The sequence below is a fragment of the Panthera pardus genome, unplaced genomic scaffold (assembly GCF_024362965.1).
Source record: "Panthera pardus isolate Hobbes unplaced genomic scaffold, ASM2436296v1 HiC_scaffold_6, whole genome shotgun sequence".
Classification (NCBI taxonomy): domain Eukaryota; kingdom Metazoa; phylum Chordata; class Mammalia; order Carnivora; family Felidae; genus Panthera; species Panthera pardus.
This window is the reverse complement of record NW_026526991.1, coordinates 39,006,323-39,032,204: the sequence shown is the minus strand read 5'-3', so window position 1 is coordinate 39,032,204 and position 25,882 is coordinate 39,006,323. Positions and strand designations below refer to the sequence as shown.

The window sequence follows — 25,882 nt, the reverse complement described above, 5'->3', positions numbered from 1 at the left end:
CAGATTTATTTTGTAAACATTAAACTGGATAATAATTCATGTATCCATTTAACGTACAAATTACAGTATTGTGCAGCATTCAGAAAGTGAATGAAACATGCTTCCCTCAGGATATCTCCAGTAACAAATGACCATCTGACATATAAAGCAAGGGCATAATAAACAAACAGTACACAGTAATAGCTCTGAAGAAGAAATGTCATAGTGTTCTTTAGATTAAAAAGTAAATATAAAAGTTATAATATTTTCTTCCTACATATCAACATTATCTTGTGTATCACTCCACCTTGGAGTCTAGTTTAGACTTCACTTAAAGATCATAGGAAGTCATTAAAGCAGGTAAAATGAAAGAAGCATTTTAATAAAATGCACTGAAGAAAAAACTGGAGGTAGGGAGGTCAGTTTGGAGGCCATCAAAATAAACTATTTAAGAGATGCTGATGTCTTAGATTGGTGTGTTGGCACTGAAGATATATAAGTGATACAAACTCAATAAGTCTTGATAAATGACTGGATGTAGTTGATGTAGTGGGGGGAAAAAAAAACAAAGAAGGGTCATAAGCAACACTCAGATTTCTGGTTTCAGCGAAAGTGGATTCTGACGCCAACTACTGAAATTGACCAGGTTTCACAAGTTTACTTTTGAACATGCTGAGTTTGAGAAACTTCTGAGATATTCAAAGTTGTTGGTTATACAGGTAATAGAGCCAATGCTTGGGAGTCATCAGTATATGCACAGGTAGTAATGGAAGTCATTGAAGTAAAGGAAATTTCTGGCACAAATACACAGAACAAAAAGAGAATAAAGTTGATTACAGAGAGCTGAGTAACACCACCACATAAAGAACAAGTACAGGAAAGGAAGAACTACAAACAAAACTAGGAAATAGCAGCAAACTGGTAGAAAGAAAATCAAGAGAGTAAGGTATCTCTGAAGTCATATCATATTATAGAAGAGCATTAGAATCATTTTTAAAAAACTTTCCCCTTAAAATATTCAGTTACCTAAACCAACAACATTATTTGTGTAGAAATTACAATCCTGACAACCACAAACATCAAATCCTAGAAATATGGATATCCCTTAATAACTCTGTATCTGCCTGAGGTACAAGCTTAAAACAGTATTTTTTAGAAAATTTAAACAATTAACAATTTCTAAGATTCTTCATATTAGGCTTGCCAATACATAAATGATAGTATTATACGAATTCAAAACAAGGAATAATTATTAGAAAACAAAATCAGTGCTGTATCCCCATTATGTACTAGATCTGTAAGAAATACTGTCAAAACTGTGAATATTGTTACTTGATCTTATTGCCAAATTTAGATCTGTGTACTTTAAAAACAAATGCTTTCAACCTATTTTGAGGGACATATATGTACAATGCAGAATACACAGAATAAAAGACTGTTTCATTAACTCCAAAAAGTCTGTAATACTCTACTCAGGAATGTTAACACAAATCTCTAACTAATATAATTCCAAAAAGAATCTCCTTTGACCTTAGCTATAAAAAAATACTAACTATAATGTTCAGAAAAGGGAAAAGAATAAAGTATCATCAAAGATAAATACTTCCATTTTCAGAAAGTTTTTCCCCACTGGGAGTTTTCACATCTTTTGTGGTAAGTCTAGGGAGGTGTTATATTGGGGAATAAAACACTGTTTTTCTAAAACTATCATGAGAACAAGATTGGCACAGTATTATAAGATTAGAGCTAGAGGAATTTTCCACTAAAGTAGGTATTTTAAGGCTTAGTAATTATAAGAAATACAAGACTTATGAGTAAAATCCCACTTTTAGAATGGGTATCAAGAATTTAGCAGTATTGGATAAACCATGAAACCCTTAAATAACCAACAAGTACATGATTGGCCTCCATATTTTTACCATGTTTCGCTATCTTATTCTCCCCCATCATTAGTCCCACTCCTCATAACAGCCCCTTACTCTGTGTGTAGGCTTTCTCTTTCCTCTTCCTTTACACACGAGTGCACGTGCATACACACACACACACACACACATACACACACACACACAACTCAATGTCAAAATCAAAAACTCTCAGACTCTATTCAAACTATGATATATATTAATTGTAGGATATGAAAAATATAAATCAATTATCTCCAGTAATCCCACCAACCCAGAGATAATTGCCAATACATTTTACAACATAGTAGTTCTTAACCTCTTATACTCAGCTTCCTTTGAAAATCTATTGAAAAGATCTGTCCCAGATAAACAATAAATTATTTTACATATTAGTTCATCAATAGATTTCAAGTTATAAACACCTGATCTATGTTATGAGACTTTGTTTTGTATCATACTTTGTAATATGTTCACCCTCTCCCATTTAACATAAATAGGTAATTATTATCCTATATAATTAATAGTTTTCTACATCATCAGTTTAATGTCTGCATTATAACTATACTATATTAATTTTTGGCATATTAAATAGAGTGAATTAACCTAAAGAGATAAAATATGACAACTATCTCACCATATATACCCAGTTGCTCAAATTTTACTACCTGAGGGATAGACAAAACAAATCCAGAAAACATTCTTCCAGATGTAAGTCACTGTACTTGGTAAAAACAGCTAAAATTATATGCACTTCATTTTTATCTTAATGTGTGTGGGCGCCTGGATGGCTCAGTTATTAAGCATCTGACTTTGGCTCAGGTCATCATTTGTGATATTGGCTCGATATCACCATTTGTGAGATCGAGCCCCGCTTCGGGTGAACCCCACTTTTCTCTTTCTCTTTCTCTTTCTCTTTCTCTCTCTCTCTACTCTCTCTCCATCTGCTCCTCCTAGATTCTCTCTCTGCCCCTCGTTCACTTGTGCCCTCTCTCTCAAAAAAAAAAAAAGAAAAAATGTATCACCCAAACAGCCAAGCATACTACCTTGCATCTCACAACTATTCAAAACATATTTGATAAAACATCCATTTTATTTTTTTCAGAAAAGTCTTCAACTAAGCAATATGAAAAATGTCTATGTATTTATTAAGAGTAAACAGGAACCACAAAAAATTTACACATGAATGTTCCTAATATGTTCACATAGGCCAAAAAGTAGAAACACCCCAAATGTCCATCCTGTGATATTATCCACGCAGGCTACAACACAGATAAATCTTGCAGACATAATGCTAAACGAAAGAAGCCAGACCAAAAGGCCACATAAAGTATGACTTCATTTATATGCATTACCCAACATAGGCAAATCTATAAAAACACATAGCAGAGTACTGGTTGCTAAAGCTAAGGGGAAGGCGAAAATAGGGACTGGCCGTTTCCTGGGTATGGGGTTTCCCTTTTTTTTTTTTTTTTTTTTTTTTGTGGAGAGTAGTTCTGGAACTAGATAGCGGTCATGGCTATACAACACTGTGTAAGTAAGTACTATCAACCACTGAATTGTACACTTTTAAACATCATGAACCATTTGAACTATACCTCAAAACTCTCTAAAAAAGAGATTAAATATGGAATAGCAAGTTTAGATTAGTGATCAATATCCAAGGAAATATAATACATAAAATGCACTTAAAAATGATACTGCACAAAATATTGTTACATAATTTCTCTTTCATGAATATAAAGATAACTTTAGATTTTGTTGGAACTGAAGATTGTAAGAACAGAAGTTATTTTCCCATACTGCAGCCAAAGTAAAGACAGCTGAGGAGATTCTGTGAAATCTAAAGCCACTGAAGTGGAAGTTACTTTGCAAAAAAAACTATGTTAAACAAACAAACAAAAAAATCCAGTTACTGGTACTGTCCAGTTACTTGGGAGTCAAAATAGGCTAAATCAAACTCTGAATCAAACATCTTACATTCTACCCATACTAGGCAAATTAACATTAACATAAGGTAAATCAACATATGTTGATAAAATCAACCAATTAATATCTGTCTTATCTCACACAAGTCACTAAACTTCACTGTACCTCAGTTTGCTCATTTGTAAAATGAGTATAAAGAAACATTTCCCTCATAAGGGTGTTGGGAAAATTAACTGAATTAACATATAAGGAAAGTACTGTTAAGAGTGTATGGTACATAATAAATATTATGTAAATTTTAGCTAATAATATTTACAACATAGATAAAAGTTCACATATCCACAAGGAAACAATTCAGTCCACAAAATGTACCAGTGTCTCAATTACTTTTAAATGATCATTTTTTGACATTCATGTCATTTGCAAGATCCATTAACCAGAAGAACCACAGTTAGAATACTGTATGCCTTACACTATTTGGTAAAATACAGAATATACTAATACAAAAATACGACATCTTGAGAAAGAATAGATTTCTTTAGAAACAAGTCCCAAGACGACTTGTTTCTCTTCAACTACCAAAAGATACCTTTCGTCTTTAGTCTGTAATTCTCACCTACAAAGAATTTCGCTGATTGTTTTGGTTTGATCCCTGACCAACAAACCGAAGAAATTTCTGGTGACTCAGTGGTTCTCAAAACATAAGTGCAATCAAACAAGAACTACTGGTTTTAAAACAATGGTTATAAAGTTCTATTTAGAAAAAAGTTGCGACATCGAAAATCTTGCATGAAAATGGTTTCTGAATAAATTATTCACTTTCTAAACTTACATAGGTTCTATTCAATTTCCAATGAAAGAGTTTAAGAATCAAGTGACAAATAAAGGTTTGAACTTCTCTGTATATTAGCTCAAAAACAACAGATGTGAGATAATAAGAATTTGAGATATAGTATCTTTTAAAAGTGAGGCCTCTCTTTTTCACAGTAAGTGAAGTGTAAAAAGGAGAGTTATCTGAAATCAGATGGGAAGTTGTAACACCACACACGAATGGCTGTGGCTCATACGGAGGTAAGTTGGTAGATGTGTGATGTGTATATTTTGTGTATTCCTCCGTGGTTCAGTTGAGCTGGATAGTTTTCTATGTTTGCCTAGTGTTTCTGATGAACAAAATTGTGCATAAGCAAACATAAAATTTGTGTTATGGTCAAATTATTCCCTACTATATCAACTGGGACAAATTTTAGTTTTCAAAAACAAGTATTATAGCAGAACTGACTGTTAGAGAATGTTGGCTCTTAAGGAAAAGAATCATAGTCACATTTAATCCAAATAAAGAATAAGGGCAGCTGGTAGTCTCAGAGGAACATGCAACTCTTGATCCCGGGGTTATGAGTTTGAGCCCCATGTTGGATGTAGAGATTGCTTAAATAAATAAAAATAAAAAATAAAGAAATTATGGGTCACCAAAGCAGTTACAATGAGCAGTTCTGTACATCACTGAAAGGGAGAAAAGCAGAGAATGCTATTGATACTAGCCATTCTCTTTAAAACATAAAAGCTGAAGTAATATTAACTAAGCAGCACACCAGAATACAAAACTGTATGTCTATTATGCTCACAGTTAAACAAATAAAAAGCCTAAAGGGGCACCTGGGTGGCTCAATCGGTTAAGCGTCCGACTTCAGCTCAGGTCATGATCTCACAGCTTGTGAGTTTGAACCCCACATCAGGCTCTGTGCTGACAGCTCAGAGCCTGGAACCTGCTTTGGATTCTGAGTCTCCCCTCTCTCTGCCCCTCCCATTCTCATTCTCTGTCTCTGTCTCTCAATAAAAAATAAACATTAAAAAAAATTTTTTTTAAAGCTACATAAATGAAACCTAAAATTAAGGTTACTAGAAAGGAGGATGACTTAGAAGCACTTATGACTTGGCACAATTACTTAATAAAGTAATTAATACTGAATTAAATATATTTGTGAAAACAAAACAACCAGTTAATTACTATGTGAGAATAAAACTTAGTATTTGTCTTAGCTTGTTTCCCATGTTTTTTAATCAGAACCATTCTCGATGGTTGAATTACTTAAATAAAAATGGTAAATTATACACCTTGATTAATCCTACCCATTGCAAGTCATTTTAGAACTGTCTTTTTTTTTTTGAAGTGTATGACAGTTTTATTTAGATATCATATTGAGCAGACTATCTATAAGCACACATCTACTAATCTGTCTTGCCTTTGAAAAAAAATCCTTGTTTTAACCAACGCACTATGAACTTAACCAAGTAAGCATATTAACAAAGTCACACATTGAAAAAAAAAAAAGCCTACAAATACATGGCACTGACACTGATCCATCTTTCCTAAACCTTGAATTTCAGAAATTTCATTATCTCCATCTCCAAATAGTTTCTAAACATGTTTCAAAAAGGAAATTAGTCAGGGGGCGCCTGGGTGGCTCAGTCGATTAAGCAGCTGACTTTGGCCCTGGTCATGATCTCACAGTTCCTGAGGCTCTGTGCTGACAGCTCAGAGTCTGGAGCCTGTTTCAGATTCTGTATCTTTCTTTCTTTCTCTCTCTCTCTCTCTCCCTCTGCCCCTCCCCTGCTCGTACTCTGTCACACTCCCTCTCTCTCTCTTTCAAGAACAAAAAAAAAAAAGGGGGGGGGGTGAGGAAAACACTTAAAAAAAAAAAAGGAAATTAGTATCAGTTTTTTAAGAGATGCTCTAGATAAACAAGTTGATTCAGTAAAATACAGCCTAACTAGATTGAGTGTATAACAAACTCAGTGCTCAAAAAGTACATTCTTGATATTTGTAAGAAAAAATTACATATTAAATTCATAATTTATAACAGCACACATACAAACTAATCTTGTGGGTTCTTGTATCTAATGATTTTTTAAGTGTATTCATTTAGAAAAAGAGAGTGAATGAATGAATGAATGAATCCCAAGCAGGCTCTGCACTGTCATCACAGAGCCCTACATGAGGCTCGAACTCACAAACCCATGAGATAATGACCTGAGCTAAAATCAAGAGATGGATACTTAACCAACAACCGAGCCACCCAGGCGTCCCTGTAATGATTTTTTAAGAGTTTGTCTAGCTGTGTACAGGAGATAAGTTATTTGATGTACTGAAAATATTTTCTAACATATGAGGTCAAATTTCTAATCTTTAGCCATTCTTCCTTTTTTTTAAATCCTCATTAGTCAGCAGACACAAACCACCAAGGAACATCCATTCCCTAGTCATTGCTACAACTTGCTGACAAATTAATGAAAGTAACGAACTACTGATGCACAATTTAACAAATTCCTCTAGATAAGGAATTGATAATTTCAGATACAGATCTTGAGTTTTATGTTTAGTTTTATTTTTTTAATATTTTTTTCTTTTTAGACAGTATTCAAACAACGAGTTGTTGTAAGTCAGTGAATAATGACTAGAAGCTTTTAAGAATGTATGTTTTATAACAATGTTAAACAGGGCTAAACCTTTGAAAGCTGAAAAGTAACAAAACATGCTCTAGGTAACAAAAATAACAAAAGTACCAATGCAGGAATAGGTCCCAAGTAAAATGATCTAAAAAGCTTACAATAAACACATACATGATGGAAAACCAATTTTCTTCCTGATTTAACACAATGATACATAAAGGTTTTGATGAGTATTTATAAGAAAATTATTCCCTTGTTGATTCTACTTAACACTAATCTGAAAAGTATCAATTTTAATTCAATGTTTAATATTTAATAAATAAATACTTATACATTTGTTAAGTTACTGAAGTTTATCTTTATTCCCCAAACCAAAAACTAATGGTAAATTTTTTTTTGGTTTGAGGTAGCCTGAAAATACGCCAAATCAGAGCTATTTGGCAATAATTTCTGGCAAAAGAAAAGATTTCTAGTTTAAGCTATTCATGTTAAGTAGAAATTAATAAGCCATGTATAAATGTTAGAAGCTTAGAGGCACCTGGGTGGCTCAGTTGGTTAAGTGCCTGACTCTTGATTTCGGCTCAGGTCATGATCTCACAGTTCATGAGTTCAGGCCCTGCATCAGGCTCTATGCTGGCAGTGCAGAGCCTATTTGGGATTTTCTCTCTCTCCCTCTCTCTTTGTGCCCCTACCCTGCTCATGCTCTTGTGCGTGCTCTCTCTCTAAAAATAAATAAGTATTTTTTTTAAAATGTCAGAAGCTAAAAGGAATCACAGGTTTCATTATACCTAAACCAAAATTACTCAGAAATGAAAATTAAAGAAGCAGTAACAAACATAGTTCACCTGAGACAGTTTCCGACCTACTTAATTCAATTACTGATTATCTCGGCCTTACTCCTTTCTACCACTATGGCCCATAGTAAAACTTAAAAATTAAATTTTAGGGGTGTCTAGATGGCTCAGTCAGTTGAGCATTGAACTCTTGATTTCAGCTCCGGTCCTGATCTCACGGTTTGTAAGTTTGAGCCCCGTGTGAGGCTCCTTGCTGATAGCACAGACATGGAAGCCTGCTTGGGATTCTCTCTCTCTCCCTCTCTCTATGCCACCCCCCACTCCCCACATCACACTCACGTGCTCTCTCTCTCTCAAAATAAACAAAAAAAAATTTATTTATTCAATTTGTGTATTTATTTATATGTATTAAAATTAAAGTTCCTCTTAATCAATGTTTTATTTTAGATGGAATATAATAACCAAAACTTTCAACAAAATACTTTAAACTTTAACATACAAATAGAGGAAATAAAAGGTTTTATATGTATGAATTTAAGTAGATGGTACAAGCACGTGTGTTCTGAAGTCAGGTTGTTGGAGTTCAAATCTAGACTCTACTGTTAACTAGCTTTGTACCCCTGTGAAATTATTCTACCTCTTGAACCCTACTTCCCTCATCTACAAAACGAATGTAAATACTGTACCTACTGTACCTATCTTTTAAGATAATTGTCAGAATTGAATGTGAGATTTCTATGTAAAGCACCTTGGACATTATAAACACTTGATAAGGTCTACCATGACTCTATGATTGTTTGCACATGTATGACCACATCTTCTGTAATCTTTACGACTTCAACAGGGAAAAAGGAAGCTAATAGCCCAAGAATCTCCATTAAACAACTTCTCATATCTAATTCTGCTTTTCTTCCTGTACAGGTACATATACACTCAAACACATTTTCTGGTAAAAGCAATGCTCACTGTGCAGAGGACTTGGTATGGTCTGAATGTTTTAAGATCCCCCCAAATTCGTATGTTGAAATCCTCATTTACATGGTAATATTAGGAAAGTGGGGTCTTTCGCAAGTGCTTAGGTCACAAAGGTGGAGACTTCATGGATGGAATTAGTTCTCCGATAAAAGAGACCTGAGAGAGCTCCTGGGCTCCTTCTACCACACTAAGGACAAGACAAGTAGTTGTTAGTCTGCAACCCAGAAGAGGGCCTTCACCAGAACCTGACCTTGCTGGCTATCTGATCTCTTACTTCCAGCCTCCGGAACTATGAGAAAAGTAGTTTCTGTCTAAGCCATCCTTTCTTTGGTGTTTTATTATGGCAGTCCAAGCTAATAAAGATAGTATAAGTATTTTCAATGTTCAAATATATAAGGGAAACTGATTCTAAGTTTTTATTTTGCTAATTTCATCAGTCCCATACAAATTCATGGTATGTACAGTTTTCCAAGACAGCAGGGTATCTCAGAATAAATCATGGTCAGACAGAAAGGACTATACTCCCGCCAACAAATGTAATTTCTTAAGAGCATGATATTAAGGTTTCTTATTTTTCAACAAGGTGTTTGAAACAGTTCTAGTTAGTTAAGTCATGTCTAACTATATGTTGTAGGTCAAAACTTAAGGATTCTTACCTTTTATATCTGCCTGAAACTGTTCTAGATGGCTCCTGTAAAGTAAAAATAACGACATCAGTTTGGGTGTGTGTGTAAGAACACAATTCCAGATTATATAAATCAGTTAATCATGTCTAATTTTGAAAGAAACTAATATGGAACAAATATCAATACTTTTAAAAATTCACAATGCTGGTCAGACTAAACAAGACTCTACATCTGATTTTTCAGACAAAACCAATTACTTTTTTAAAAGTGTATTTTTAATTTAGAAGATTTTTAAAACTCAGAAAATGGAAAAAGCAAGCATCATTCATCAACCAATCAACTTTTTTTTTGGAAGCCAATAAACATTAAGAACACAATTAGAATCATATACATCTCCCTCCACTGTTTTTTTTGCCCTCGATTAAAAAAAAATTCACCACAGGGGCGCCTGGGTGGCTCAGTCAGTTAAGCGGCCGACTTCGGCTCAGGTCATGATCTCGCGGTCCGTGAGTTCGAGCCCCACGTCGGGCTCTGTGCTCACAGCTCAGAGCCTGGAGCCTGTTTCAGATTCTGTGTCTCCCTCTCTCTGACCCTCCCCCGTTCATGCTCTGTCTCTCTCTGTCTCAAAAATAAATAAACGTTAAAAAAAAAAATTAAAAAAAAAAATTCACCACATACATATAATGATGAATGCCTATTTTCAAAGACACCTAAAAATAAAAAGAAAGTATGATCAGCATAAAAGCTGATGGTAAGCTATCTAAAAGAAAGGTTGCTGAAAGTTAACATTAACCATTGAGGTGGGGAAATTATTACCTTGCAAATAACCAGGCATTTTTCTGTTCAATCTTTTAATAACTCAGGCTCTTCAAATATTTTTTGCAATTTCATTTTAATAAAACCAGTCAAAATGAAATGAGTCGTTTTAAAAATTGGTAATTCTTTTCTTCTAGTTATCATTAAAAATCTCCAAGAGAGACTCTACAGTAAAGAACAAATGATGTTAAAATCAGAGAATAAGCTCCCTTTATAAAATGACTAGATTCCAGACTAAAACAGCAAATACTGATTGCATGGTACAATAAAGGACATTATACAGTACAGCAAACCATATGGTTAACAGTAAGATTTAGATCCAAGTTCCAACCAGACAGGCTTCAGTAGCTATGAAACTATGGGTAAGTTGTGGTGTTGTTGTTGTTGTTTTTTAATGTCTATTCGTTTTTGACAGAGACAGAGCATGAGCGGGGGAGGGGCAGAGAGAGAGGGAGACACAGAATCTGAAGCAGGCTCCAGGCTCTGAGCTGTCAGCACAAAGCCCAACGTGGAGCTCAAAGCTCAAGTCAGAGGCTTAACTGAATGAGCCATCCAGGCACCCCTATGGCTAAGTTTTTAAACTTCTATCAGTCTCAGTTTCTCATCTCTAAAATAGGAGTAACATTGTGTATTTTATTAGATTATTGGGGATTAAAGGACATGAATGAACAAAAATTTGCACAACTCCTTTACAATAAGCTTACAATTTATATTCCACAACTAAGACTTTTTTTAAGCAGGGATATGAAAAAATCTTTACTAACTTTTCTATGTGGAATTTCAGTAAATCTGTCTCAATTATTCCAAGTCAGTATATTCCCATTAGGAAAGCTTAAACTGCTTATTTGAATATGTTTACCTCAACTTTTCATGTATGGCATACGTCTCATTTTCTGGAAGACAGGGATTCCCACCTTTGAGTCTTTTTCCTCCAAAACCCCAGCTCAAATCATATACAATCAATATGCATGGACAATGTATGGAAATAACTCCCCTAATAATGTAACACTACAGAAAAGTACCTCTTTGGAATATACCAGTTGCAGAAAATAACCAGGGGACAGACAGATACTAGAAGTGTCCATATGCATGAGTTTGACCCCTTACCAGGATTACCTCTGGAGAAGCCATGCTTTGACAGTTGATTTAAAGATATTTTAACTCTCCTTTGGGCATCAGATGTTTTTACAAGAAGGGACTGTAACAAAGCTTAGCAAGTAAACTTTCTCGAAAGAGTCTTTTATCTGTTTGTCATTAAAGTGGCAGTTCCTAAAGACAGGGCAGAGTATTTGTACCTTATACGTCAAACATGTAAAACAAATCTTCTCTGAGAATATCTCTAACAACAACAAAGAATATACTTTATAAAACCTAGTTTTAACATTATTTTTGAAACCAAAATAACTAGGTTAAAATGTTTAGTCACTGGTTATTTAGATAAAGTAGAAAGAAATACTAAGCTTATGTGTATCCATTTAAAGTACCTTTTACGGAATGTAGATGATAATGATTTCATATGAAACTTTTACCCCTAAAGTTTCACAAACAGTATTCAACATTTTTTATTAATCTTTCTCTTTATTTATTTATTTTGGGAGAGAGAAAGTATGAGCGGGGGAGGGGCAGACAGGGAGGGAGAGAGAATCCCAAGCAGGCTCAGCACTGTCAGTGCAGAGCCCGATGCAGGGCTCGAACTCAAGAATCACAAGACTGAGACCTGAGCTAAAATCAAGAGCCAGATGCTTAACCAACCATACCACTCAGGCACCTCACTCAACTAACATTTCATAAAGGTTTTCATTTATAAATTTCCCTAATCTTACTCTACATGAACTAAAACTAACACACAACATTAAATGATGTCTAAATATGCATTAGGAAAAAAATGCTAATAATGCCATAGGTTCCAAAACAACACCTTTCTCTCATTTTGGTTATAACTGAAATATTTTAAAAGATGACATCAGCTTGATTATCCAGACTACCTTTCACTGAAATGGAGTAAGCAGAATTGCTAAATGAGAATAGCCTTTACTGGATTTACTGATTTGTGGGTTACTGATAAATTGATTGAAATGACAGGAACAAGATTACAATAAATAATATTTCTGAAGTTTAACATAATCATTTTCCTTAATACTTTTGGTAAAACTCTGACTAAAAACAGATTTAGAGTAGAATTTTAACAAATGTAGAAATGTGAAATGAAGATTGTTTTCAGCAACAGTCTGGTGGCATTATACTAATTTTATATTTTGACCCAATTATAAATGACTTAAAGTCAGGATCAAACAAGTTTCCAGTTAAGTATACTAACAGAAGTTGTATAATATCAGTTTTCTAGATTTCTTGCAGCATTTTTTTTAACAACTAGTCACTTGAAACATATCTCAATTAAGTTTCACACACCATTTTCTTTTTGAGAGGCAGAGAGAGACAGAGCATGAGTGGTGGAGGGGCAGAGAGAGAGGGAGACACAGAATCTGAAGCAGGCTCCAGGCTCTGAGCTGTCAGCACAGAGCCCAATGCAGGCCTCGAACCCACGAACCGTGGGATGATGACCTGAGCCAAAGTCGGACACTCAACTGACTGAGCCACGCAGGCGCCCCTCACACAGTATTTTCTATGCAGCTAGTTTGGTGCAATTGATAAAATCAGAACCTGATCAAATTGTTCCATGTTCATGTCCAAGATCTGTAAACAATTAGAATTTAAGCTTATTTCTATATATCTATTTTTTCAATAGTTAGATTCTGAGACAGAACACACTTAAACTTATCATTATTACTTTTTTGTTGTTGATGTTGTTGTTACAGTGAGACAGAATGAGAGCGAGACACAGAGGGAGAGAGAGAATCTTAGGCAGGCTCCATGCTCAGTGCAGAGCCCGACACAGGGCTCAATCCCACGACCCTGGGATCAAGACCTGAGCCAAAATCAAGAATCAGATGCTCAACCAACTGAGCCACCCAAGCACTCAAAGCTTATTCTTTATTGGTAGATTTAAATAGGGTCTTTTATTAGATTACACATTTTGTAGCTAAATGTTACTTCACAATAATTCTAGTAATCAAATTACATTCCTTCATAATGGAATGTTTCTCAAAATGGATAGACTATATTTGTATGAGAACTAGTATAGAAGAAGAAATTGGGAGGAGTGGTAGCCTGCTTCTCGTGTGTGTATTCAAGATGGACAATTACAGATGCCGTTTAAAGTAATCTCTAAAACTCTTGCCAAAAAGAGAAAATATTAGAAAAAAAACAAAATCAAGAGCAGGGATCCTCTTTTATAATTTAAAAATTACAATACTTTTTTTAATGTTTATTTATCTTTGAGAGACAGAGAGAGAGAGAGAGAGTGCAAGCCAGGGAAAGGTAGAGAAGGAGAGGGAGACAGAGGATCCGAAGTGGGCTCTGCACTGACAGCAGAGAGCCCAATGCAGGGCTTGAACTCATGAACCATGAGAACATGACCTGAACCAAAGTCAGATGCTCAACCACTGAGCCACCCAGGCACCCTTAAAATTATAATACTTTTAAGAAGGAAAATGCTTGATGTTTTTTACACATTAATACTCTACGCAAATGTAAACTTCACCTCAGATTTGTTAACTAGAAGCCTCTATATTTCTGTGGCAACAAAGAACAACTCAATAATTACTATACCTATTAAAGTTGACAATTCCAGTCTAAATGGGGGGAAGGGTGTGGAGGAGAAATACCAGTATCATTGAAATGACTTGTAAAAAAACAACTGCTAAGACTGACATTGGTCTTAAAAGTTTCAAAGACTATGTAATTAGACCTTCTGGTAACCTCAAAGCCTGTTACACAACTGATTTAAAATAATACTTTGTCAGAAATAATCTTCCTTGCGATGGGATGGTTTATATTACTACAGGGAAGGAGAAAGACCTATATAGAGCTTAGAAAATGTTGGCAAGGCACCAACTGTTTGTGTAAGTTTAAATAAGACATTCTTGCTTCAGTTAAGCTTAGAATGGTCACTAAAGAAATCCCACGAATTGTCTTTACAGGTGCACTGGCAGATCAGAACTTGTAAAGTATAAACAAATATAAAAGCATGTGTGAAATATGATCAGAGAAATACAAGCCCAACTAAATATAGCAAAAATAATACTAAAGTTATTCAAACAAACTAATTAATGACAAAGCCATAGCTCTCAATAAAATTATGGCATAACATGCTAACTGGCCCTCAGGACTAAATTAAAGCAGCTATACTGGTATATGTAATGTAGCAAGATACACTGCTGAGGATGAATGCAGAACAAAGTATCTGTAATGTATAATTGATAAAACAGTAAGAAAAATGACAAAACAAGAACTTTATCAAATTAACAAAGATTAAAACAGGAAAAACTCATCATTCCCCTTCTTTTTCTGAATGATTCAGTCCTAAAGCCATCAGATAGGGCAGAGTTAGATAGGGAGAAAACAGTGCCCCAAACCAGGCAATCAGAAGACTGGAGCCCTACATGAAAGAAGAACAGTCTCCAAGGAGAAGCAACCCAGCATGAGGTCTCAGAGTCTGAACATGAACAAAGAAAGACCCTAGGAAGGGCAGCCTATCACAGGATGACAGAAGCTAAGCAGGGTAAGGAAGGAATCCTGGGGAGTGGAAGAGGAGGGGTGATCTAGGGCAGCGAGTCACAACTCAAGCAGGGTAGAGAGGGCATCCAGGATGCCCAAGCCTAAAGAGTGTCAGCAGAGTGTTCATGCACAAGGAAAGCCAACATGGGATATCAGCAGAACCCACTTGTGGTGAGGAGGGCATAAATACAGGCAAAGGGTGGCAATGAGAGATAGGTTACATACAAGGGATTGAACAAATAAGAAAACATTACAGATAGTGGGAAGCAAGTTTCTCGATGTTTGTTTCTCACAAAAGAGAGTTACAAATACTAGAATAAAACCCTATGAGATTAGAATTGAAAGTTATCAGTATAAATTCATTTCAGTATCTACCCAGATAGGTGTAGGTAGGTAGGCAGACAGAAGACAAAATAGATATGTACACATAGGTATGTATATATAGATATACACATATTTTGTAGGTCTATACTCAGAGAGGGACCAGGAATGGTGACACTTCAATAACATAAACATACCTACAGTGCATATCTTGGCTTCAAAATATTTTCCAGTAAAAGGAATCAGAGCTCCTTGGCTTCTTAAAGAAATAGCTGCTTCTAAGGTTGGTGTAGGAAAGTTAAAGATGAGCCTGTAATATCATATTATGCCAAGGAAGTATTCCAATTCCAAGAATGGAGAAGTGGCAAAGGATACAAAAGTTCAAATGAGCTCCCAGTGGCAAAATATGGGATAATTTGATCAAAATAAATGATGATGGTGTGACAGGCAGAATAACGACCCTCAAAAATGTCTAGGTCTTAAACCTGTAATCTTCAAACATATTAGGTTATATGGCAAAGGGAAATTAAGGCCGCTAATCAACAACCCTAAATAGGAAGATTACCCTAGATTATCTGATAGGCCCAACTATGTCTTAAACCCTGTAACTTTCAAACCTATTAGGTTATATGGCAAAGGGAAATTAAGGTTGCTAATCAACAACCCTAAATAGGAAGATTATCCTAGATTATCTGATAGACCAACGTAATCACAAGGGTTATTAAAAGTGGAAGACAGCCCCCCTTCGGGTGAGCTCAAGCCCTGCTTTGGACGAAAACGAGTCCTGCTTCGGGTGAGCCGTGCTTCTCTCTCTCTTTTTCTCTCCCTTTCTCTCTCTCTGTCTCTCCTGGGATTCTCTTTTTCTCTGCCCCTTGCTCACTTATGCCCCCCCCCAAAAAAAGAAAAGGGAGGGGGAGACAGAGGCAGAAGAAAGTCAGAGGAAGATACGACTAAGAAGAATGGTCAGAAAGAAGACATCCAGATGGCTAACACATGAAAAAATGCTCAACATCACTCATCATGAGGGAAATACAAATCAAAAACCACAATGAGATACCACCTAACACCTGTCAGAATGGCTAAAGTTAACAACTCAGGCAACAACATATGTTGGCGAGGATAAGGAGAAAGAGGAACCCTTTTGCACTGCTGGTGGGAATGCAAACTGGTACAGCCACTCTGGAAAAAAGTATGGAGGTTTCTCAAAGAATTAAAAATAGAACTACCCTATGACCCAGCAATTGCACTGCTAGGTTATTTATCCAAAGGATACAGGTGTGCTGTTTCAAAGGGGCACATGCACCCCAATGTATTTTATAGCAGCACCATCAACAATAGCCAAAGTATGGAAAGAGCCCAAACGTCCATTGACGGATGAATGGATAAAGAAGATGTGGTATATATATATAATGGAGCATTGCTCGGCAATCAAAATGAAATCTTGCCATTTGCAACAACATGGATAGAACAAGAGAGTATTATGCTAATTAAAACTAAGTCAGTCAGAGAAAGACAAATATATGACTTCACTCGTATGTGGAATTTAAGATATAAAACAGATGAACATAAGGGAAGGGAAGCAAAAATAATATAAAAACAGGGAAGGGGCCAAACCATAAGAGACTCTTAAATACGGAGAACAAACTGAGGGTTGCTGGAGGGGTTGTGGGTGGGAGGATGAGCTGAATGGGCAAGAGGGATTAAGGAGGGCACTTGGTGCTTTAGCACTAGGTGTTATATGTAGGGGATGAATCACTGGATTCTACTCCTGCAATCATTATTGCAATATTTGTTAACTAACTTGGATGTAAATTAAAAAAAAAAAAAAAAGATAAGCAAAAATAAAATAAACTACACTTACAATTTTGCAACCGAGAAAACTACTGTAATACCTTGCAGATTTTTTAACATACACATATATGTGTAATATATATGTAAACACATACATAGTATATATTCACATTTTTAAATAAAAATAGAATTATATTATATTTTTAAAAAGGAAGAAAGGTCAGAATGACAAAATGTAGGAAGTACTCAACCCACCGCTGTTGGCTTTGATGGAAGAAGGAAGAACATTGGAAAAGGCAAGAAAGTGGATTCCCTAGAGCCTCCAAAGAGAAATGCAGCCGTAATTTAAGCCCTTGAAGTCGTTGATTTTAGTCCTTGATTTTGGCCAATGAGACCCACGTAGGGCTTGCAATTACAAAGCTGTAAGATGATAAATTTGTACTATTTTTAAGATAAGTTTGTAGTAATTTGTTACAACAGCACTAGAAAACTAGTACAGACAGTAACAGGGTATAACCCATCAGATAAAGTAAGTAATAGTGAGTCAATACAGATATACAGATATAAATACAGAAAGGTGATAGAAAGTTTAAAGAATTAAGGTATCTATATGGTTCAAAGTATCCACAAAATACTTATTAAGAAGGGAAAGTGAAGCCTGAAAATCACATGACCAGAATGATCAGCAGTAGCAGTGGGACAAATTACAATTATGTGCCACCTGATAGGATACACAATGAGAATATAGCATCAATTCTGTGATATTCCTGACAAAGATCTATAACTTGAATCTAATTATGCATAAACATTAGGTAACCCAAACTGAAGGATATATCATAAAATAACTGACCTATAATCTTTTAAAGTGTTAAGATTAAGAAAGAGTCACTATGGAACTGTTTCAGAGTGAAGGAAACTAAAGAGGTAACAGCAACTAAATGCAACACATGATTCTGAATTAGATCCTTCTGCTATACTTAGAACATCATTGAATAAGATCTAAATATCAGATGGCAAGAATGTGTCATTTTTAATTTTCTATTTTTATTTTTTAATGTTTACTTTTTGAGAGACAGAGAGAATGAGGGGCAGAGAGAGAAGGGGACAGAAAATCCAAAGCAGCCTCTGTGCTGACAGCAGAGTCCAATGTGGGGCTTCAATTCACGAACTATGAGATAATGACCTGAGCCGAAGTCTGACACTCAACTGACTGAGCCACCCAGGTGTCCCTGATTTCCTGTTTTTAAAAGCTGTCCTGTGGTTATGTAGGAGTCTCTGTAAAAAATACACAGGAAAGGGGAGAAAGGCTCTTTCCTTTCTGTCTGGTGGCAACCATCAGCTCAAAGGTAAGCCAAGATGGGTGTTTACAGGTACATCCAGGAGCTATGGAGGAAGAAGCAGTCCAATGTAACACGCTCTCTTCTCAGGGTACACTTCTGGTAGTACCACCAGCTCTCTGTACTCGACAGGGCCCTTGCCCAAACTGGCCCAAAAAAGCACACACACAAGGATACAAGGCCAAGCAAGGTTATATCATATATTGGATTTGTGTGCAATGTGGTGGCCACAAACACCAAGTGCCTAAGGGTGCAGCCTACAGAAAGCCTGCTCATCATGGCATTAACCAGCTAAAGCTTTCCCAAAGCCTTCAGTCTCTTGCAGAGGAGTGAGCTGGACACCACTGTGGGGGTCTGAGAGTCCTGAATTCTTACTAGGTTGGCAAAGATTCCACATACAAATTCTGTCAAGTTACCCGCATTGATCAATTCCATAAAGCTATCAGAAGAAATCCTGACAAGCAGTGAATCACCAAACCAGTCTACAAGCACAGGGAGATGTGAGGGCTGACATCTGCAGGCTATGAGAATGTGGCCTTGGAAAGGGTAACAAGGTCCACCATGCTACTGGTGGTTCTCGCCATGCAGCAGGGAGAAAACGAATACTCTCCAGCTCCACTATTACTTGCTAACATAAGTGATGTTTGTAAAATTCTGAGCTGATACACAATTTAGGACAGTCATATCTGCTTAAAAGTGTCCTTTAATTTGTCTGCTAAAATTCATTGTCTGCAGAATGTTCCATGAATGCACTGTCAAATTATGAAAATTAAAATGCAATAATGTTTGAAGACTATAAGTGGTGGTGTATCTTGTATCTAATAAGATAAACGCTTCTGTCTTTGCTTTATCTTATTGGGAAGTTTATAGGTCAGTGTTTAACTGCTGTTTGGTATAACAGGTGTAAAATAAGTTCTGTAACAGTGGAATGTAGAAGCTAGCCATGTAGATTTGTTGATGCATGTAATGATACCAACAGCTTCATTGAGGTGATATAATGCTCTAGTGGTTTCCTCTCAAATGGCTGTTTTTAGGAGTTTGGTAAGAACAAGCTTTTTTAAATTAGATTTTGCTTAGAAATATGAAGAATATCCTAATCTTTTTATCATGATTATATGCAGAATAACAAAGTTAACCAAGGCCCACATTTTTAGGGTTAATCCGATATTCCATTTACTTAGTGGCTGCTTCTGAAAGAATAGTTGAAAAGAATGCTACCATTTTTAGAACTGAATAAAACTGCTGCAAGAGGGTTCTCTTACAAATGAAAATAAATCCTGCTTTACCCAAGCAAAATTGCCTTGGTCTCCACAGTACTGCTGAAGTTCACATAAAAGGCAAAGGCTCCTGTTCCATCCCACAATGAATTTCATACAAAGCACTCAGTAATGGTATTTATACTGGGGTATATTAAAACTGATGGAAACTGAACATTAGGTAAATGAGAAGAATTTACCTTAAGATTTATAAGTTAGTAACCAATGCTAGGATTGGGAAACTGGTGGCTATCAGATAGTGTGGGGATAAAGAATTAAAGTTGGCGTTGATCAGCATTGAAAGAAAGAAAGAAAGAAAGAAAGAAAGAAAGAAAGAAAGAAAGAAAGAAAGAAAGAAAGAAAGAAGAAAATTGAGGGTAATAGGACATGAGATTAGCAACTTATTCTCAAACAATTTAGGGGCAAAAGTTTCTGTACAGTACTTATAACATTTTTTCTTTTTTCTTTTTTTTTTTTTTCTTTTTATTTGAGAGAGAGAGAGCATTTGAGCAGGAGAGAAGGGCAGAGGGAGGAAAGGAGGGAGGGAAGGAGGAGGAGGGAGGGAGGGAGGGGGAGAGAAAGAGAATCTTAAGCAGGCTCCACACACAGCGTGGAGCCCAATGCAGGGCTTGATCCCAGGACCCTGGGATCATGACCTGAGCTGAAACCAAGAGTTGGACACTCAACCAACTGAGCCATCCAGCCACTCCCTTATAACTTTTCATTAAACTTGAGACTGTTTTAAAAGGAAAATCAATAATCAAATAAAAACAGAAGAAACATAAAACTCATAAATGCCCTCCCACAAAATGCCATTGATTATATAAACTGACAAACCTTTTCTCTTAAATAATTTAATCAATATGTATCAGAAATTTTTTAAGTCCTTATAATCCTTTGTTTTTTGGCCCAATAAATTTATCTCTGGAAATCTGGACAAATAATTCAAAACACAAAAGTTTAACCTACACACAGATTAAACTTCAGTATTATTTACAACAGTAAAAAAATATATATAACCACTGAGGATTTCCATTAATAAGAAATTTGTGTTAACTACTATATACATTAAAATAGAAAACTTTAGGGACACCTGGGTGGCTCAGTCATTAAGCATCTTACTTCAGCTCAGGTCATGATCTCACGGTTTGTGAGGAGTTGGAATCCCATATCAGGTGAGCTGGATCCCGCTTTGGGTGATCCCTGCTTCTTTCTCTCTCTCTCTGCCCCTCGCTCACTTGTGTGCTCTCTCTCTCCCCCCCTTCCCTCCCCTCCCTCTCTCTGCCTGCCCCTGGCTCACTTGTGCCCCCACCCCCCCCCCCGAAAGAAAGAAAGAAAGCTGTATGCCACTGAAAATAATATATGAAGAGCTCTGAATAACATGAAAAAATGGCCATACTGCAAAGAACATTTTGGAAATAGCATCACAATTACAAATGCACACTCCTTTTCACCCAGAAATTCCACTGCTAGGATTTTATCCTACTGATTTACATACACATATATGCAAAGCAATATGTATTTTAAGTTTTTCACCACCACACTGGTTGTAATAGTAAAAGATTATAAATAACCTAAATAGCCATCAATAGAAATTAGAAAAATTATGGTACATCTATAACATAGAACATTCTGCATTTGCAAAAAGTAATAGGGAAGTTCTTTATGTAATACTGTGGAAGTCTCACCACAATATTAAGGGAAAAGAACAAAACAGTGGTATGTATATAGGGATATGTACATATACATATATGTACATACATACAGACATACATATAAAGATAAATTTGTTTACAGAGATACTGAGAGAAGTGCTGCTTATCAGCTCACACCATGTTATAACAGGGTAGGTACTTCTAGTACCTGGATACGGAGGCGCAGATAAACCTGCATCACTTCATCAGCCCTCCTGTCAGTATCTCTGACTCAAAGAGCAGTTTTGCATCTGTGTTTCCAAACTACTTGAAAATATTTTGCCTCTCTCTGCCAAAAAAAAAAAAAAAAAAAGGCTTTTTATCATAACCTTGCCAATTAATAGGGAAGTTTATATTTCATTTTGTTCATCAGTAAAATGGGGGAGATGTTTGTATTGCTCAGAAACTCCTTTTAAAATGATACCATAGGGGCGCCTGGGTGGCTCAGTCGGTTAAGCGGCCGACTTCGGCTCAGGTCATGATCTCACGGTCTGGGAGTTCAAGCCCCGCGTCAGGCTCTGTGCTGACAGCTCAGAGCCTGAAGCCTGTTTCAGATTCTGTGTCTGACCCTCCCCTATTCATGCTCTGTCTCTCTCTGTCTCAAAAATAAATAAACGTTAAAAAATAAATAAGTAAAATAAAATGGTATCATAATTAAAAACTTTAAAAAAGTCAAAACTGGAGGTGCCTGACTGGCTCAGTCAGAAGAGCATGCAACTCTTGATCTCAGGGTCGTAAGTTCAAGCCCCACAGTTAGATGTAGAGACTACTTAAATAAATAAACTTAAAAAAAATTTTTTTAATAAAAAGTCTAAATTAAACTCTGAAAAGATGACACAGTGGCCTAGGATCTCAAAATGTCAGCAAATCAATGTAATACTAGATTATATCAAGACCAATCCCAAATTACAATTTAAACAGAGTCATCTGCTTTATACTGAGGCATTCTGACACCATCAACTCCCAATTTTCTTTGCCACAAAAACCCAAAATAACAGCTAATTTGAAACTGAGTTTAAATGTATTTGTATAATCACATAGAAGTATAGATGTTTCTGGCAATTCACAATACTACATATGGTATTTTGTTACTATGTTTAAATATCTGACTTTGTATAAACTAGATACAACTCTTTATTTGCTACATAATTCTAATGAAATTATCAGCCTCTGGCAGAAGTGTCCACTCATACTTACTAATTCTAACTTTATTAAGAGCAAAAAGGTAATTATTTTTCCTGTTACTTTACAACAGATACTGTTTAAACCTGCTTAATGAGATAGCAAATATTCACTGATTGGGAACAAAGAACCACATAGTCAAAAAGTATTTGGATGCAAGGAAAATCAGTGGTTAAATCCATTGAAAGTACTTAAATGGAGCTGATGCAACCAAAAGGAGAAGGAAAAAATTATTAGAAGCTACTTAAAATTATTGTTAAAATAGCAACTGACATCCTGGTATTTTTAAATATTCATTTGTAAAATTAAAAAATTAAACAAGAAATTTTTAGGGACACCTGGCTGAGTCAGTAAACACCTAACCTGATCTCAGAGTTGTGAGTTCAGGCCTCATGTTGCACATAGAGCTTACTTTAAAAAAACAAACAAATTAATTAAAAAAGTAATTTACTTAAAAAATAAATTTTTAAGATAATGTTTAATTTTAATTGTTTTTTTAATGTTTACTTATCTTATAAAGAGAGAGAGACAGAGCACGAATGGGGAAGGGGCAGAGAGACACAGAATCTGAAGCAGGCTCCAGGCTCTATGCTGTCAGCACAGAGCCCAACACGGGCTAGAACCCACAAGCCATGAGATCATGACCTGAGCCAAAGTCAGATGCTTAACCAACTGAGCCACCCAGGTGCCCCAAGATAATTTTTTTAAATTAAATTTAAATAAATACTCACTTGTAGCAGATAAGAACTGCCTGGATCTAATAAGCTGGCAGCTTCATTCTGCATCGTGTTCTGTTGTGTAATTGCATCTTCTCGTTTCCGCTCTTTCTGCCCTGCTTCATCGTCTTCATATTCATCTAAGCACTGAAAAAAAGAATAGTTTCCATTTTATTTCCATATGATATTAACAGAATGTTGTGACAGTATGTGAAGACACATTTGACAACATTAAAGAAGTATCTGTGCATACAGCAATATGTACATTTAATTCCTGTAAACTAAATTATCTGCTTAAAATTCCAACCTCCACATTCAGACCCCTGATAACTCACCTTTTCTCTAGACTCCAAATAGCAGTTACAGGGTTTGCCTAAAGGTAAGATTCATTTCTTCTTTTCTTACATTCATTCAACAAGTAAACAAATGATGTTTACCTCTTTTCAGAGAATAACAAAAGATATAACCAAGACATGGACTTTTTAGACCAGTGGGAAGACTGTGCGTGTGTGCATGTGTGCATGTGTGTGACGCAGGAGACTAGTATGTTCTGCCATGATCCATGAAACTACAGGAAGCTAAATGTTAACTTGCAAGCAGGGTGAGACCTCAGACCCTTCATAGTTCTTGAGAGAGGTGAGGATTCAAAAGGCATATGCTCTGATCACAAGGAACATAAATAGCTTGAGAATTATAGACTTTCCACTACATAACACAGAAAGAAGTTACACTGCCACAATTCCCCAGAATATAAGTAAAACATGATCAAAACTGATTTGGGGGGTAGCACATGGGTGGCTAAGTCGGTTGAGTGTCCGACTCTTGATTTCAGCTCAGGTCATGATCCCAGGGTCACAGGATTAAGCCCTGCATGAGGCTCTACGGTGAATATGGAGCCTGCTTAAGATTCTCTCTCTCTAGAGGAATCAAAATAGAGGAGAAATACAGGGATCCAAAGTTCCCTCATCCATCAAACACAGCACTATTGAGGACAGAAGACTTGGAATTCTAGGAATCTTGGCGAAAGAAGGACAGAAACATCCCCAGGGGGCCCACAGGGACAACGTGACAGACCATAGGTGCGTTATTGCAAATTGGGAGATAAAATGGGCAGTGTAGGCATGGAGGGGAGGGATCCCCTTCTGTGGAAAGACAAAAGGACGAGAAAGAGAGGCTGTGGAAGTGTATTTGGACAAGAGAAAAACCACGGACCGGGGAGTAGAAAAAATGGAGAAATAATCAATTTATAACTCGATCCAGGGTTGTGGGGCTTCTACCAGACTGGGGCCGGCCACCCTGTACATACACCTGGCAGGGGACGGGAGGGTGGGCAGGAGCTAGCCCTGGGCTCAGTAGCTAAGTCAGAGGCACAGTCAGAGAGAAAAATCCTCTCCCTGAGTGCTGTGGGCAGAAGGTAGATAGCTCCAAGGACAAAAGACCCTGCAGGCACCAGCCAGTCAGAGGCCCTTTGTAGGCTGGCTGGGGGGAGTGGCACTACCCCATAACCAGGGCCTGCGGAGCAGGACCCTTTAAGACATTGGGGTTTGAATCCCAGCTGAGCACCTGGAAAGCACAGCAGACTGGAGCAGGACAGAAGAGCCTGCTCGCACGTGCACAACACTGTGAAAATGGCCTGAACAGTGTGGTCTGGGACACCTGGTCAGGGAAAGAAAGAATGGGGTGTTGCCATTTTTCTCCCCATCACCAACAAAGTGGGGCTTCAGGGAACAGGACTGCAGCCCCCAGTGGAGGCAGGACTGCCTACACCAAACCACGCCTCCCCATGCCTCATAGTTACATATGTACCGACGCAAGATTGACACTGACTGAACCAGAGGGCCCCACCTCTAGACCAGCGCAACCACTGGTTCCAAGGCACAATCAGATATCAGTCCAGAGGTTTTGCATTTTCTTATTTTAGATATGTAGATAGGTTTTTTTCCTTCCCTTTCTTCCTCTTAGTTCACCCCTTCCCTATTCTGAATATTCTGGTCGTTGGTTTGTTTAAGTGGACATTTTTAATCTATTCTTTTTACCCCTCTTCTGTATCTCCTTCTTCTTCATTTTCCTCTCTCTCTGGATTAAGTTGTATACTTTCTCTAATTCCTGCCTAGTCAATTTTTTCCTCTCTTTTCTTTTTCCCCACCCCTATCATTTCTCTCTTTATATGGTATAAGGCTTCTTCCACCACCACCACCCCTTTTTAAATTTTTTCCAGGAAAAAATTCGTTGTTACTTCAACAAACAAATCAAATCACAGCTGGTGGCAGGTCCAAACCACTATCATGAGTAGGGAAATAAAGCAACCAGTCACAACAACAAAGAGCATGCAACACACTCCAAAAATCACCTCCTAAAGGGCCAGGCCCTGGATGGTTTATGACCCTTTTTTAATATAATAGTGTTTGCAGGTGCAGGACACACAATAAGCTATTAAAACACATAAGGCACAGAAAACTAGCCAAAATGATGAAACAGAATTCTCAAAAGAAATTCCAGGA

At 36.6% G+C, this 25,882-nt stretch overlaps 1 protein-coding gene across 3 annotated transcripts in view; it reads right to left on the bottom strand.

The window, feature by feature from the left end:
• PAWR (pro-apoptotic WT1 regulator) overlaps positions 1-25,882 on the bottom strand; it is a 136,532-nt gene that overhangs the window by 30,759 nt on the left and 79,891 nt on the right. For all 3 annotated transcript variants that reach the window (XR_002081585.2, XM_019455193.2, XM_019455195.2), the window contains exons 2-3: positions 23,397-23,528; positions 9,682-9,716 (exon numbers count right to left, since the gene is read on the bottom strand). Coding sequence is in view for 2 of the 3 variants with exons in the window: in XM_019455193.2 (XP_019310738.2) it covers positions 9,682-9,716; positions 23,397-23,528 (167 nt within the window). In the remaining variant the exon portion in view is untranslated. The remainder of the gene's footprint in view (positions 1-9,681; positions 9,717-23,396; positions 23,529-25,882) is intronic.